The following is an 18,064-nucleotide window of genomic DNA, read 5'->3' as shown; positions in this document are numbered from 1 at the left end:
ACGCATACATACAGACAGCTGGAAGGAAATAGGGGTATTTATTCGCTAATGAAGAATTAATTAAATTGTTAGAAATAAAACAAAAAATACTAAACAATTAGTATAATTTTCTGTTCAGACGACTTGTGGTCCAAAATTACAAATTATTTACAAAATAGAAGTATGTAAATGAAAGCTTCTCAAAATACTCAAATACATAAACTTTTTTAAAAATTGAACAAAAAGGGCGTTTTTACTTAGCATAACCATTTTAAATAGAAATATCGGACAACAGTTGAAAACAACGAGATACATATTTCAAAACAAAAGAAACGTCTTTATAAACGAAAGTTATAACTTAAATATTAATTTTTATTTGTATAAAATCTATTTAGAATATGGATGGCACTGACACGACTGAAGAATAACAAATAGTAGGCGAGACCACGGCACCAAATCGGGATTTACTTGAGCGTCAAAGAGATCTATTGGGTGGCTAAGTTTAGATGATAAAAATAAAAAATAATGACTAAAATATACCTGTTTATCGGTGGGGGGGATATAAATTTTCAAAAATGTAATGAAAGTACATTTTGAACAATAACATGCCACGAACGAGTGTGAGATCAGCTTTCATGAAGTCGTGGAAACCTTAGTGTAAATAATGCAACAGAAATCAGAGTGAGGACAGAGTGAAATAGTAAGATAGAAAAAGAGCGACAGAGGAAAAATCACGTGGCTGTAGGCATTAAACTTTGGTTGATGATGATGAATTTACTTCGGCTTGTGGAAATCGTCAGATTATTTATTTTTACTAAACCTTCAATCACTTCATTAAAAAACATCCACGCTCGTGAATACTTTTTTTACAACTTTGTAGCCCTGCCTCTCTTTACATTACTCTCAAATTGTCAGAAGGGGGTTCTTATTTGGGAAACTTCTCAAAGATTCTTCCTGTGTATTAATCTGTCATGCTTTAGTAAATCCCGAAATCCCCAACTAAACAATATGAGTTAAGTGAAAATGGAGCTGCTGTTTATTATATAAATACTGTTTAGATTTTCATGTCAGTGCCATATCAGGGTTCCACTTAGGGTTTAATGAAAATGTGTATACAATTTGCGGTACTGTTTATACCACACTATTGGTCCGAAAAACTATTTTTTTTTAATATTTTAACAATTTTATATCTTATATCTACCTTCACAGCTCATTCAGAAATATATTTTCGTTTTTAGATATTGCGACATCATACTTTAAAATATTTGTATGACACACTAAAGGACTCCTGCGGCGCTGCCCGCAAACATAAATTCGGGAAATCATCTCTTAGTGCACCCCTGGCCCACATAAGAAAACCTACATACCAAACTTGTTTTGGACTGTGCGTTGATATGTCAGTCAGAGATTCACTTTTATATTTAGATTAAGTATACTTATTTTACCGAACCAAATTTCATTATTTTATCTCCGTTTATGACATTCCAACATGCATATTACATTTATATACGAACGACTCTGAAGAATTAATAAGAAAATTCATTAAGGAATTATTGCAAAAAGAGATCCTTTATCAAAGTTGACATTCCATATCTTTTGTATTGCGTTCAATCCATTTTAAGTAGATACCATGAGTACAGAAAAAAAAATATATTATATATATCGAAAATGCTAAGAATTTTTTTTATAAAAGGCTGATGATTGGAACATACAAATTTCTTCGTGCGTCTTTTAGTTACAATCAATCAGATCTTTACTCGAAGTAAGACTAAAATATTATTAAATTATAAAACGTTACTTCATAACAGAACTAATAAATTAGTCGATTTTGACAAGGAACTCTTCAACTTCGACTTTTTGCCTCATGATGGCAGAGAGAACCACCTCAGTACTACACACGACATTCAATGTCTTTTCTGATTGCAGTAAATAATACACTAGATGCAAATCGTTCGGTACTGTGAGCACTAAGTAACTGAATGGCTTCTGCGTGTGCAACTCTTGTATGGAGACGTAGCTTCGTCTGTTCTTCTCCACCTTCCCCCCGCACAGTTCGATCATTTCCGTGAGAGCCGCCCGCGACGGCTTCACGCATGGTGTCAAGAAGAAAGTTACTCCCTCAAAGAGTTTCCTTCTCTGTTCGCCGCATAGTAATACTTCTGATATGTCACATTTGAACATTCTGTTGAACGATTCGTCTCTCAGCTGGAATTTCGCTTCGTCAGCGAACTTGTTGATTCTGTGGCTTTCTAGAACCCACTCTGGGGACAGAAGATGTTTGACTGTGACGAGGCAACTGACGAGCTTGCTGGTTCGTACCAATTTCTCCATGACGAGGTGAGTGGCCTCGGCCGGGGACGTCACCACAGAACCGCCTAGTTGCCTAGAATAAATAACAAGAGAAATATATAATTATCTGTAAAATAATAGGTGTGTATCTACATGCTTATATGAGACAATATGGCCATAAATATTCTAACAAAAATCTATGAAATTAATAACTACATTTTGAACTAGTGACGTCACATTTTATTAGTGATTGATTTGACTACCCCAAAACCGTACAAACAACTCTACATATAAATCAATGGGCATTAGGTACCAATTATTAGGTTTAGTCGTTCGGTATATTGTCGCTTTGTTCTATGTAGGTGGATTTTTCGTCGATATCTGTACTCTGATCATTTTCTGTTGTATCATTTTTATCACTGGAATTATGAAAATTAATGTCTTAATTTTAAAAGTGGTAAAATAGAAATATGGAAAAAAATATTCAAAGGAGTAGTGAGATGAACTGTAAGGAATGTGGATAATATATGACAGGTAATTTTATACCTTATCATATGAAATATTATTTGCATCAAGCAAAAATAAAAATACCTAATTTGGATGCCTTCCATCTTTTGTTTGATTTGAATTCTAATAACTTAATGATGATTAGAGTCCACGTTTTGAATTCTGATATTTAAATGATGATTAATGTATGTAGCCGTTGATCAAATTACGAACTTTATTACCTGAAAAATATCGAATAAATTCAAAGTGTTCATCTCCTACCTGACAATAGCAGCGAGCCTGTTCTGGTCGTGCGGCACTGCCGAGAACAGGACCCTGGGCGCTAGCGCGAGCGGCAGCTGCGGCGGGGCGGAGAGCGGCGCGGAGAGCGGGGAGGGCGACAGCCGCGCTCGCTTGGCGCGCCGCTGGCCGGCCGGGGCGGACGCGGCCGCTCGCTTGGCGCGCTCGTTAGATTCCGGAGTTATGTTTATAGGCATTTTCCAGCCGTCTGATAAATTAAAAAAAAAATTTGGTACGTAGGTAAAACTATTTTGAATCAACTTTTAGGAACTCTGTGGTAGTTTAGTACCTTCAACTGTGAAACCTAGTTCCAACTGATTAATCTATGAGATTTGTCAAAAGTGGCCAGTATTTAATAAAGCTCTGTGTCTCTTGTCACTAAAAAAATGTATAAAAACATAAAATTATGTTTTTATTTATCATCTTCTAAATAAACACAATCCATCTACGAAAGAATGAATGAACAAAGAGATGTGGGAAAATTATGTTACTACCCATCCTATTGTTAATCATTTTGACAACTTCCGATGATGTATATTATACAAACAAGATTTATTTTAAACTATTTCTCTTATCCATACCAAAAATATCTTTAAGGAAAACATTAAAATATACTTACTCATAAGATGCGACACCAAGCTATAATCCATGCGGAAGGGACTTGTTAAATTGAACTGCTGATACTTTGTGTTCTCGATCTGTAAATATAAATATCGAGATCAGATCCCGTGGCAAAATGAAGCAATAGTAAGCTTGCTCACTGTATGTAAACACGCCCGCCTAACGCACACACTCTTACCAATACTCAGATGCTTTTACGATGCTTCACTTTTTTTGTAAGCCACACTCCGTCCGCCTTTTTTTCTATGTCTATGTTGCGAGTCATGTCTGTCTCATAGAGAGAGGTACCTGCGAGAGCGCGCTCATGTTGCCGAGCAGCAGGTCGGTGAGCCAGGCGGCGGTCACCACGGGGATGCCCCACTCGCGAGCTCTGCGATACTTGTTGCCCTCTGCTCGCTTGCAGATGAGCACTGTGTTGTCGCGGGTCATGTACGGGGTCATCTGTAAATGAAAACCAATTAACTTTTATAGTCACAAAGATCAAAAAATATTTTACGGATAGTATATAATCACGAGAAAACAGGAACAAAAGCTGCCGTCTATGTATTTCCAGTTTCTGTATTTCGGCTTGAAATGATGAGACTAAAAGACTCAGCCAATATGAAGGTTCCTCTCCCTCAATTATTTTTACATTTTCAATTTAATGTTTTTTTTCTTATTCATATTTACCTTCCTAAGATCCAATATGCTCTACATAGCACGCTTCTCTCCCCCCTCCACCCGGACAGGGTCGCTCTGTGAAGTCTCGCCGGCCGGACATCGTACATCGCGGGAATATGCAACGCTTGCCACGGCGCGTCAGACGGTTACGCAATACCTCTTTATAGTAACCAAACTTAGCTCCGATATGGTCCACACAGCACGCCACTCTCTGCCTCTCTCGCCCCTCGGACACTGTGCAACGCTGGCCACGCCGCGCCGCAGCATTGCCTCCCACTACCGACCTTAGCCCCGACGTGGTCCACGCAGCACGCCAGCCGCAGCCGCTCGTCCCCCCGCCAGCCGGACAGCGCCGCGCGGTGGTGCCGCGCCGCAGCACTCCCTCCCACTACCGACCTTAGCCCCGACGTGGTCCACGCAGCACGCCAGCCGCAGCCGCTCGTCCCCCCGCCAGCCGGACAGCGCCGCGCGGTGGTGCCGCGCCGCAGCACTCCCTCCCACTACCGACCTTAGCCCCGACGTGGTCCACGCAGCACGCCAGCCGCAGCCGCTCGTCCCCCCGCCAGCCGGACAGCGCCGCGCGGTGGTGCCGCGCCGCAGCACTCCCTCCCACTACCGACCTTAGCCCCGACGTGGTCCACGCAGCACGCCAGCCGCAGCCGCTCGTCGCCGCGCCAGCCGGACAGCGCCGCGCGGTGGTGCCGCGCCGCAGCACTCCCTCCCACTACCGACCTTAGCCCCGACGTGGTCCACGCAGCACGCCAGCCGCAGCCGCTCGTCGCCGCGCCAGCCGGACAGCGCCGCGCGGTGGTGCCGCGCCGCAGCACTCCCTCCCACTACCGACCTTAGCCCCGACGTGGTCCACGCAGCACGCCAGCCGCAGCCGCTCGTCCCCCCGCCAGCCGGACAGCGCCGCGCGGTGGTGCCGCGCCGCAGCATTGCCTCCCACTACCGACCTTAGCCCCGACGTGGTCCACGCAGCACGCCAGCCGCAGCCGCTCGTCGCCGCGCCAGCCGGACAGCGCCGCGCGGTGGTGCCGCGCCGGGCGCTCGCGCACGCCGTACATGGCGGGCAGGTGCAGCGCCTGCCACGGCGGCGCCACGGCGCGCCGCAGCATGGCGTCGGACAGCCAGTACGCGGTCACGCAACGTTTCGCGTCGCGCAATGCCTGTGAGTTAAATACATTGCTATATAGATTGATACTTGACTCTTACACCTTTTCTAAATATTAATTAAATAAATATATACGGAAATAATAACACAGATTGAGTTAGCCTGTTAGTAAGTTCGAAACTTGAATCACGAGACACTTACGTTCAGATGTACGGCTTTAATGATAGAATTGAGACTCAAATAATGACAAGATGCTAGCCCATCGCCTAAAAGTAGAATCCTATGTTTATAAGCTAATCTTTTGTGCCGGGAACCACACGGCGCATTACAAAACTTGTGTGACATTAATACCTGCATAACGACGCCATGTTTCTGCGTCTCGCACAGCACGTGCGTGACTCTTGCGCAGTAGTTGGCCTCCACTTCGCCGCCGCGCCGCTGTATGGCCTCCACCCAGCGGGACACGCGATCAGCCCCCCACGATTGCTGGTATTCCACCTGGTTATTAAAAAAAATATATTATTATCTTCAAATCAGACAGCATAAGACGAGAACAGATAATTCACTAACCAGTCCTCTGTATTATATATATATATAAATTATATGAAGAGTTTACCTGGTTCACAGGATTTCCATTGCTTTTCAAAGGGGGTTTTGCCGCCAGTGCTATAGAGCCGGACACAAAACGGGGTGGCATTTTTGATTAGTTGATTGTACTACGTACATACGTTATTATATGAATGAATGACTGTACTACTTTTATTGTTTGCATTTATAGTGTCTCAGCCTTGAAATTTTTTACAATGTCTGTGGGTCTGGGGTCTGAACCTAACTACCTAACCAAAGCCGGAATTGACCATCAGCGTTCGTTTGATCGGGGTTTAATTATCACACTTTTTTCTAACTGTAACTGCAGAAAAGGCAATGTGAATACGGCCTCACTGAGTGCAATTTAGCAGACTTGCCGGACCGCGACAGAAACATATTTCCAAGGGTTCATTTATTTCTATTTTAACAGCACGTGATCAATAGACGACTCACGATATGGAACACGCAGCCCAGCAAGAAGAGATCTGGCGGCAGCTTGAGGTTGGGGTTGTGTCCGTAGAACTGTGCTCGGGGAGGCGGGGCTCGGACCGCGCCGGCGTATACTTTGCTGCCCACTACGCCGGCGCCGGCCTGACAACAGAAAATAAATATAAAATTAATCTAGAAAAAAATATATATCATCAGGTCACAAGTAGAGTATGATGCGATTAAAGTCTTTTTTTTTAAATAAATATGAGTTAGAAACCATCAGCTTAATGTTAAGTAAGTAAGTCGGGAGAAGAATTCCCACTCTTACTTTCAAATGCTCAATATTATTCAAATTCATTGTCCTGTATTAAAAAGGTTTATAAGAACAAAGTACATAAAAGTATGGAACAAGTCCTTCTCACATTAGGTTCTATAGCTTGAAAAACAATAATCTCAAATTACCAAAACAATGATGGCCAGTAAGACATTCCAAGTTTAAAAATAAAGTTTATTTTCCAATAACGAAACATGTTCTAATTTCAAATCTGACTGACAACAGACTGTGTCAGTCGTGTGCGGAGCTCACCTGGTGCGGGTGTTGCGGGCCCAGCAGCAGCCTGGCGGGCGCGCGGACGGCTGCCACGCCCCCCACTCCCCCCACCGCGCCCACTGCCCCGCCGGCCGCGTGTACCGCGGTCATTAATCTGGACAACAAAGGGAAAATTAAAAAAAACATAGGTAGGGAGGTCTTTACGCCGCCAAAACGAAAAGGAGTAATCGGGCAAAAAAGAACTTTAAAACCATGGAGCATCTTAACAAATTAAAAACAAAGAAATGGGGTAGAAATCTTTACGCCACAACAGCTAAAAGAATAAATCTGCGAACTCAACAACGTGGCTGTTGAAATCCCTCACCGAACCCTGAAGTCGTGCTGAGAATATTTTTAGGTTCTAATAATCGGTTTCTCACAAGAGAAAAATTAAAAAAAAAAAATATTTATTTTTTTGTGTGAAATGACTCGGGTACTTTATGCGCTCTCGGATTGGATAAGGTTTTTTTTAATATATATTGTCCAGCGATCCGCACCGGCGTCACACGGATAACATTTATACATGTATACGCATACCTTACTCCTAAATCAGACTTATCTATTAAAAATATCCGCATCCATTGTGTAGTTTCAAAGATCTAAGCATACACACATACAACCGTAGGGACAGATGCCAGAAGGGACTATATTATACTTTGCAGTGGTAGTGATGATAGTAATTATTGTAGTTAAATTTGCAGTGATAGTAATTTTTGTAGTTCAATACCTGAGCGTCCCAGCGGCTGAAGGCTCGTGTTCCGTTGGAGTGGTGCCCCCCTGCAATCTAATACTGAGCATGTTGGCCAAGGCTGTTTTGGTCTTAGGGTTCACTAGTAATGCGCTGTTTGCTCCTGAAACAAATAAAAACAGTGTTAGAAAGTATTATTCATGAACAATGGCATGCTAATAAAAATTTATCTTCTAATTGTATCTGGAATTAAGATATGCCTGGAACGAGAGCTCCAAAAAATAACGATTTAACAAAAAACAATAAAAATATTGCTTTTCGATAGCATTTTCAAAGAGCGTAGGGCCAGCCTCCATGAACTTCTAGGGACCAAATAATTAATGTCTTAAAAAAGGCTCCTATGGCAGGAGAGAGAGAGAGAATAAATATAAATAAATAAATAAATGGTTATGGTTATGGTATGGTTTTCTACACATACCTTGCTGTTGGTCCCCCTGTGGCGAGGTGAGCAACGCGGCGTCCACGTTGGGCTCTGCCAGCGGCTGGCCCACGCCGCCCACCGCGCCGCCCACGCCGCCCACCGCGCCCACGCCGCCCACCGCCGGCACCGTGTGGGGGCCCACAGCGGTGCCCACCTGTTCCAACATTAAACAAATATAATCTACAAGCTCAGTTCTAACCGTTAGTGTGTAGTGTGTACTTGCGGGTTAAAATCGACTTTTCTCCATTTTTGTCGGAATTAATGAAATCCTTTCGATTTAAAGTTTCTACGGTTTGAGAAACATGATCGTGGGTTAATCATTAAGACCTTTCAGAAGCCTTTTCAGACAATAATCTAACTGTATAAAATCATTAGGTCACTAACAACAAACTAGTGACTAATTTGTGGTGGGCCACATGGACTCGGGTAATCCTGTGGTGATCTCTGCTCCACAATATCCTAAATCATGTAAAGTTTTTGTTTTATAAATACAACAGTTGTCAGCTGAATGTTACTTTTCTGTGAGTCGATTCACAAAAGTTAGTAAGGCATTGTGTCCTATCTTCCCTCTCTTTTAAGACAGAAATAACAGAGTAAGAGAGAGGCTCTTTGGTCAGCCTCAGAATTGGAAAGGGAGCGTTAGCCTTGTCAAAAGTATTATATGCCATTTTGATCTTGCCTTGTTAGTATCGTTTAGTAAGTATCTCTTAACACAAGTCTCGAACTTATTTCGAGGCTAACTCAATCTAAGTAATTTGTCCTTTATTTATTTACTTTCTTATAAGTTCTGTAATCGACCTACTGACCTGTTTAACATGGGCGTGGTGGTGGGCCACGTGGTCCCTCTGGGCTTGCAACTGCTGCAGCCGCTGGTACTGCTGCTGGCGATGCAGCTGCAGCTGTTGCAGCTGGGACTCCACGGCGCCTCCCGTGGCCGCGCCCGGACTCGCTACGGGAGCGCCGCCTACTGGAAGATAATTGTAACTAGTAATTTATAGCTCAAATATCATAAAATGTCAATCATCGTAATAAACTCAAAAATTTTACAGTTATTTTATAAGTGCAATACTACTTATTATCATACCAGGAAAATAAAAACTGTGACATAGTAGGTCCCGAATTCGAATGCCAGCTATGATAAGAAATTGAACTTTATCTGACTAGTATAAGTTTAAAATATAGAAGTAGTGGATAAATGTAGTCTCTGCCAACCCCTCCGGAAAAAAGGCGTGATTTTATGAATGTATGTAAAATATAGTAATAATAACTTTATATAAAAAATATATAATGTTTCTAACTGAATTCGATACTAATCAGTGTAATTTGTCCTGTATATATTTATGTAAAAAGCAAGATATTAAATTCTGTGTGTGCTCCAATTTCCCAGAGCAAATTCCATCACATGCGGGTATGGATTCACGCAAACATTCATGAATAGTGCAATGACTTACAGTTGAGGTTATTAATAATGAATATATTGAAATCATAACTTCTTACTGATCATATAAATTACGTTTCTGACTATCAACCCTTAAAAAGTATAATAGTAATAGATTTAAACAAGACCATTTGAACAAAATTAAAAAAGAACTCACTTTCAAAGTCCATAATCCAAAAAAATATATACACAAACAAAAACTATAAAAATTAATTTTAAAAGTAAAAAGTTTAAAAAAGTGCTCTTACGGTGAGAAAGGAAGGGTAACTGAATGTATCGGCGAGATGGCTTAGAACTATGCTAGATAACGTTTTGAAATTATAATTGAGATAAAACACATGTATGGGACGCGATCTGAATACCAAATACGGACTAAACGCGATTTATACCACTTATGAAGTTTTACTAGATTTTTATGTCTTTTTTTGTTACAGTTTTAAATACCAAGTGTGTGTTGGGCTACGACCACGACTAATTTTGGCTATTCTTTTTATAATAAATTGAGTGTGTTTGACCTCAATCTGTTAGTAAAGTGAAAAATATTGTATCGTCACCGAAAAAACCGTTATACAGTCCCAACTACGAAATTTCGTCCAAATTTTTTAATTATGACTGTTGTACGACTATAACTTTCTATGTGCAAAGCATTCTAAAATTAGAAGTTCTATTGAGCAACGTAATATACAATGACAATTCCTATCTGACCAAACCAACAAAAAAAAAGAACTTATAGGAAAATGTATTGAAGTCTTAAGTAGACCCCTCTATTTAGGGTCAAGATTTTAATCAGACAAATTATATGTAGGAATCTTATATGTAGGAACATAACAGCTCTTACGTGGAAAAAGGGATAAGCCCTTTCACAACAACAATGATCTGAGCTGTGCTAATGCTCCTGTTAACCAGGTCAAGGAGGGCAGACGGGAGACGCTCCTTGTTAATTACCAACTTACCCACTTATGGATTGTGACCACAGGCGGTTTCCTAACTTCTACTCAAGGATGGAATTGGGACCAAGATATAATTGGTGATGATACATATAAAATCACGCCATTCCACTTGCTACGATCCATGCATACTTCTTTCGTAGTGACGTCAATAAGTGATACCTTGTATCCAATTTTGAAAATAAATCTATTCTATTCTATTTCACTTTACCGGTTACTCATGACCTGACCAAATTATATGGTTACCTGGAGATTGCGGAGGTTGCGCAGGACCCGATGCAGGTATAGTAGTAGCTCGGGCACCTTGTTGTTGTAACCATTGAACCTGCAAGAATTGACCAATTGTAGTTTCCGAGTAACAAAATCTCTATTCTGCACATGAAGTGAAGAATACTCTAGGCAGTAGCATTTTCAAAATTACAGTAGTACATAAAAAATTATATTATTTTTTAAACGACGTGAGTTAGGTATTGCTGCAGAGAAGTCTAATTCGCGCGATAAAAACGGCGTCGCGCGTGCCCTACTACGGGGGCTGATAATAATAATATACATATATTACTAATTTCTCACAGTATGAATTTTAACTTGTATAATAACTAGCAATCCCCCCAAGGTTTGTATGCGTGCAATAATGATGATATATACACTACCTACACATTAACTTTTCTCTTGAATCACTTCATTTAAAAGAATCAGCAATAAAACATGTACGGTAGTTTAAAGAACTAAGCATACCTATAGGGATAGGCAGCTTTATACTATGACTAGCTCTGGCTTTGCACGGGTAGCATATATACATTTAAACCTTCCTCTTGAATCACTATCTATTTAAAAACTACATAAAAATCCATTGTGTTGTTTTAAAGATTTAAGCATACATAGATATACTAAACAGACATATGGAGAGATGCGAGAAAAGACTTTATACTATGTGGTGAAGTGATAGTGATTGTCTTAATGGCCACTCGGAAAACTTAAGCCAATTTTAACAAAGTATACATTTAACGCTGATATACTAATTATGAAAAAGGGAGCTTTGTATAAAGTAAAATGTCATTGGTTCACAGGACCACTCGTATACCTGTTGTTGCTGAGTCAATCCTGCAGGCAGCTGGCTCCTGATGAAGGTGACACTGGGCTGTGACCCACCCGGCGTCCCAGTCACCACGCCCCCTTGCTGAAATAAAGTAAAACTCCAGCTTAGTATTAATGTAGACTGGGGCCTGGGGTATTACATATATATATATTATATATTTTTATAATAACGTAAACTAGTGTTATATATGTATATATATAACACTAGTTTACGCCCACGTTAAATATACTCTATGTCCTTCTCTATACTCGACATTATTTTGCATCATGCAAAATTTTATGGAGACCGGAGTTCTCCTTTAACTCCCACGATAGTGCATATATATATCCTAATCCATATATTCCGTTAAATTACACAAAACTAGAGTCTGAAAGGTCCGCAGCTTGCGCCGAGTAAGTTGTAGCATTTGTTATTTTTATTATTCATTAATCAAATTAATCAAATAGGTACGTACACACATACTAAGCTCAGGCTTATTTTCATTTTTAAGAACGTAATCACATCGTTGCATTGCAAAACTTTTAAAATTGTTTCAAGATCTACTTAATAACAATATTATTTCTTTGCAGGGACAAGTAATGGAAGGATCAAGCATTGACGAGAACGTATGCAGGTGTAAAAATATTTCTTTTTGAGGGTACCTACAAACACGATCAACTGCGATTTTCATATCATTTACATCCGTCACTGTCAACTGTCATTTCAGTAAACAATTGACCAGAGAAAAAAATAGCAAGTGACCGCCGGAAACCAGTATAAATATAAAAATGTATATTAATGGGATTGGACTACTTATTATTGACATGTTTCTTCTAATTGTCACAACTTGAAATCTATCTCATTTTATTCATATTTTAATTTCCCAGTTAGCTTCTAAAGGGTTACTAGTTAAGGAGTAAGTCACCCTTCAGAATCTGAACAAGAAGTTGTTTCACATTTTTATTTATTTATTAATTTTTGTACAAGGAAAATATCGAGATTGATAATCACAAGAATCAAAATTAAAAAGGTTCTGCTTATTTCAAAAGAAATCTCTTCCAGCAAACACAAGATTTTTCTTTCTAGTTAGACTGGTTTTCTCTATCTATTAATATTAGATCTTATTAATATACACGTTGCGAGATATCTTTACCTGTTGCTGTGCCAAAGCTGCAGCTCTTTGCATAGACAACTGTCTTCGTTTCTGCAGTTGCGCCACGAACATGGCACGCTGCTTGGGGTCCATTTGTTGTAGTTGCGCATGCGTCTGCGCGTCCAGGTGAATGAGTTGACGACCGCCGCCGCCTGCTGTCCATGATACCTACAACAAGGAGCAAATTTATGTAATTGATTTATAAGAAAAAAGAATATCTGATTAAATTTTTTGAGCTACATAAAACTGATTAAATTTGTGTCATTCTAAATTTAAAAAATAAATATAAATAGTAGTTACGCATTTTTACAAAACATATAGTACAAGATATTAAGGAATAAAATAAAATCAACTTACCCTAGGACCTACAGCACCAGGTTGTGCGATTTGCTGTCTCTGCTGCAAGTATTGTTGCTGTTGCCACGCTTGGCCCCCCTGGACTATCTGCTGTCCCCCGGGAGACACAATCTGCTGCCCACCACTGTGAGTGATGATTTGCTGAATTCCACCCCCAGATGTCAACTGTGTCCCGCCCTGAGGAGACTGCGGCACTTGAGATAACACTTGCTGAGTCTGCCCTACAGCCTGCCCAATAATCTGACCAGATTGTGTCACAATTTGCTGCGGAGACTGAGCTATCACAACTTGATGTTGCTGCCCTTGCTGCGTTATCACATGCTGACCACCTTGTGATAAAACCTGTTGGGTTCCTTGCGTAATTATCTGTTGTCCACCTTGATTCACAATTTGGCCCCCTTGATGCACTATCTGACTTTGGGAAACAATTTGCTGACCGCTCTGCAGAGTGACCTGCTGGTTTCCATGAACCAAAATCTGCTGTTGGCCAGTATGCTGGTTTATTAACACTTGCTGAGGTGCTTGGACTATCTGTTGCTGTCCAGACCCATTTAACAATTGCTGTTTCTGTACTAAGATTTGATGATGAGTTTGGCTTATTGTCTGCCCTTGAGAACCGATGGATTGCTGTAATATCTGTTGGGAAGTCTGCTGAATTGTATGCTGAGGACTCAGCTGCGGTTGCTGGTTGTTTATTAATGCCTGTTGTTGAGTTTGCATTATCTGCTGTTGCAACACCACTTGGCTTTGCGGGTTACGAGACTGCACCAATGGACTCCTTATAATTTGATGTTGACCCTGTACATTTTGGACCATCTGTATGTTCTGCTGTCTCCATGCACCTTGAACAGGCACATTACTATTTTGTTGACCTTGAATAGCTTGTTGTATAGACTGGATTTGTTGCCCAATCTGTTGACCAGTGCTACCAACAAGTTGGTTCAACTGCACTTGACCCTGACCTTGCTGAGATTGTGAGGTCACAAGTCCTTGCTGATTGACCACACCCATGTTAATATTTTGTTGTTGGTTACTAATTGACTGAACAGTTTGTTGTTGTATCAAATTTTGATTTTGAGCAGACAATTGCTGACCAGAACCTATAAATTGTTGTGTTATCACTTGTCCTTGGTTGATATTTTGATTTAATTTAGCATTTTGGAAGCTTTGAGTTGACTGAGCAAGTTGCTGAGCGATGTTTTGAACAGCTTGGGATGCTGTTTGTTGGCTTATACTCAGACTCTGCTTCATAGCCATATTCTGCTGATTTAATTGCTGTTGCTGCATGTTATTTGCACTCTGACTGAGCATTTGACTGATATTTTCAATCTGTTGCTGAGCAGAACTCATTGAAGTGTTTGGTGACTGTATATTTTGTTGTATATGGTGCTGTGCGCCTTGTATATGCTGTATCTGCCCTGACAGACCTTGGTTCAGCTGAGATACAGAAACATTGGGTTGGAATTGCTGAGTTTGTTGGCTACCAATCTTGTTTTGTTGTTGCATCATCTGCATCTTCAACTGATGCTGCTGTAGCATTTTCTGTTGCTGAATCTGTATTGCTGTTAAACCATGCGGCTGTTGTTGCTGACCCTGGCTGTATTGTTGCTGATGTTGTTGTTGCTGCTGATGTTGTTGCTGTTGCTGCTGATGTTGTTGTTGTTGCTGCTGCTGCAAATTGATTTGTTGTCCTTGAACACTAATTCCTGACTGAGACACTATTGTGTTCTGCCCAAATTTCTGCATCAATTGTGGATTTGCCTGACTGCTCTGAATTTGAAGGTTTTGTGTCACTATACCTTGAGGTATGGACTTGCTCATGATACTAGAGGTAGGCATAGGAGTGCTGGTAAAACCTAAAGAGGTTACAGTAGAGGTAGCTATGGAAGATGAGTTAGCAGAAGAAGGAGGGTGATTCCAAGGCATCCTTTGCTTCAGCTTATCTAGCAAAGCTTGGGTGCTATCATCTTTATTTTCTGATAGATTTTGAGTAGGCACTTCATTCTTGGCAATACCTTCTTCAAAATCAAATCCAGTTATAGCACTTATACGATCCATTGGTTTTTGAGGTTGTGGCACTATCAAGAGTTTAGGATGAAAAACTTCTGTGACTGCTTGTATTCTTGATCTTATACTCTCCTGTACCCAATCAGGGGTCACTATTTTTATTTTAGATGCAGGTAATGTAAGAGCAGCACTATATTTTTTGCCAGAGGCTGAACCACAGATCAAATGAGTGCACTGAGTGTCCAGCTGTAACTTCACTTTTGCACCATGATAGGTTAGAATTGCGTACAAACTTTTTGTATCAGCGACACTTAGTCTACACACACAAGCTACCACATTAGAGAATATCTTATTCTTCAAATAGCCATATGGCCTTGTATTCGCCAATCTTTTCAGCCTAACACAAGCGAGCACCCAGTACTCTGTCACAGCAGGGATCTGGTATATGTCCAGAGCATCTTCGAGATCTGTGTCTGCAGCATTTTGACCACAAATTAGATGAGTGACATAGTCTGAGAAATACTTCTTTTCTTCAGCCCCACCCGACTGTAGAAGCAGCATAATCTGCAATAAACATGATTGGTCAGACGCTTTATTTCAAACAAGAACCTGTAAATAAAAATAAAACAAATTATAAAAACAATATAAACAAACCTTTTCAGAGACATCTCCGGACAAGTAATATTTAACATCTTTGAAGATTGGCTCGCTCAAAGTTAAAGAATCTAAATCGTCAACAATCGTTACCATTTTCTAATTTACAACACAATGAAAAGGGGTTTCTTGAATTAAATACACTTCATATTTTTACTTCATCAAAACGCCGGAAACTAAGCTTCAACGTCCACCATTTTTGATTACTTACCTACATTTTTTTAAATATTCTATAAATGTCTATGATCGTATGATAGTGATGTCCACAAAATGTCGCGTAAATCGATATATGTAGGCAAATCGATAATTCAAGATTGTGGCTTTTTGGATTTTAAAATTAGTGGTATAACTTATATACTTAGTATTGCGCGGAACTTAGCTCCCATGGAAATTTCCAGAACTATTTTATTTTATATCGGTGCCAAATTCCGTCAAAACCGTTTCAATTGTTTTTGCGTTCAATCGTTACAAAGTTACAGTGGTGTCGGTGGTGTAGGACCTCTTACCTCTCTTTTCAGCCCTTGATAGTTTAAAAAGCAACTAACAGTAACAATAGCATTACCACATAAAACAACGACTTTGTTATACCTACCTACATACATACTACAGACGGAAGTCGCTTTCATCGATATGACACATGTACAATACAGTAGTAGTAAAAAAAATACGGTCAAATTGAGAATGTTTGAAATAAGTTAAAAAGAATGTTCTCATCAGGTTTCATAAACATATGCAAACAAAAATAATAATCTACTTATTAAGGTCTTTCGTAGTTCCCGTATTTCCAACCCGCCAAATATAAAAATATTATTTTACATCATTTAAAAAATCCCCACGTTGTCAAATCTTCCTTCGATTAAAATACGATTAAGGAATAAGGTCATCATATTTTCCAATTGACTAATATTGTTTTACAAAGAAACTGCCCAAGGATCCGTCCGCGTTAAATGAATTATTTAAACATATTAATACGGTTACCCACCGTAATCTATATAATACATAATTATTTTTATCCTGTGGGAAATTTCCCGGCAGCGCTGTGTAGATCTCGGTACTTTGGAATAGGACTACTCCCTTTCCTTTCCTTGAATATATACTATACACATACGTATAATCATGTTTATATGCCTTGCGGGATAGACAGAACCAAAATTCAACCGAAAAGCGGCGTTCAGCCGTATAGTATAAGTCATAACGATGGAATTGAGATTCAAATAGTAACAGGTTGCTAGCTCATCGACATCCATGGGAAAGGTATGGATTTGTCCTATTCTAAAGTGCCGGCTTTCCGATGGATGTCGAAAAAGGTGACTAAGAGATAGGTTTTTGGGATTCTTCATAGAGGCCAGCGACCTTTCACTTTAAAAATCTCAATTACATCATTAGGCTGTTCAGCTGAATGTGGCCTTTCAATATGTGCGAGACTGTTGGCTCTGTCTAACTCGCAAGGGATATAGGTGTGTTTAATTGTTTATTATGTAAGTATTTCCTTCGGAATCCAAATAAACGTGTTTTTCGATTTGGGCGATTTGTAGATTTGGTTCGATTTGGTAGATTTCAATTTAAGTAGTAATGTTTTGTTAGTTCTGTCTATTCCGTGATTGTTTTAGTTAATCAGTGGTTGTTTTGTAGAATTTGATAGTTGTAGAAAACTGATTCAATGGGCATATGTGTCGCATCTTATTATGGTCTTGTGTGGTCTCGTGCGAGCACTACCGGCGCCTCAAACAGGTATTTCCAAAACGTGTTGCTCATTTTCCTGCTAAAACCGCGTTTACAACACAACAGTGTCAATACGTAATTTATTATAATTTCTATACGTATGTGTAGGTATATATTTTTAAGTCATTATTTTTTCAATGCAAATTGTGTAAAAAAAATTAATGAAGTTTGCCTATCTACATCCCTATATACATACATACATGTAGTCAAGTCACGTATATATTCATCGCCTTACAGTCTTGAAAAGACTGAAAGACGTTCAGCTTTAAGATGGAATTAACATTCAAATAGTAAGGGGTTGCTAGCCCATTGCCTACACGAGGAATCTCAAGTTTATAAGCCTATCCTTTAGTCGCCTTTTACGACATCAAAGAGAAAGATATGAATGGTTCTATTGCCGGAAACCACACAGCACTATATCCTTCCCTTTTGATCTAAATATTCCTACTTCCTATTAATAAAAAATGCAAAAGTTTGTAAGGATGTG

General features: G+C 39.9%; 1 protein-coding gene across 1 annotated transcript; it reads right to left on the bottom strand.

Moving 5' to 3' along the window:
- Positions 1-87: 87 nt before the first annotated feature.
- On the bottom strand, positions 88-16,058 carry LOC106129999 (PAX-interacting protein 1). Its single transcript, XM_013328741.2, has 16 exons — positions 15,856-16,058; positions 13,195-15,765; positions 12,838-13,005; positions 11,691-11,786; positions 10,856-10,934; positions 9,031-9,191; positions 8,222-8,378; positions 7,783-7,906; positions 7,053-7,170; positions 6,491-6,628; positions 5,801-5,947; positions 5,292-5,504; positions 3,964-4,116; positions 3,674-3,752; positions 3,037-3,262; positions 88-2,362 (listed from the first exon to the last, which is right to left on the bottom strand). The coding sequence occupies exons 1-16, from the start codon at positions 15,949-15,951 to the stop codon at positions 1,798-1,800; spliced, it is 5,091 nt and encodes a 1,696-aa protein (XP_013184195.2). The 5' UTR covers positions 15,952-16,058; the 3' UTR covers positions 88-1,797.
- Between the last annotated feature and the right edge of the window lie 2,006 nt (positions 16,059-18,064).

This window comes from Amyelois transitella, chromosome 22 (assembly GCF_032362555.1).
Source record: "Amyelois transitella isolate CPQ chromosome 22, ilAmyTran1.1, whole genome shotgun sequence".
Lineage (NCBI taxonomy): Eukaryota > Metazoa > Arthropoda > Insecta > Lepidoptera > Pyralidae > Amyelois > Amyelois transitella.
This window is presented reverse-complemented; position numbering and strand designations above follow the sequence as displayed.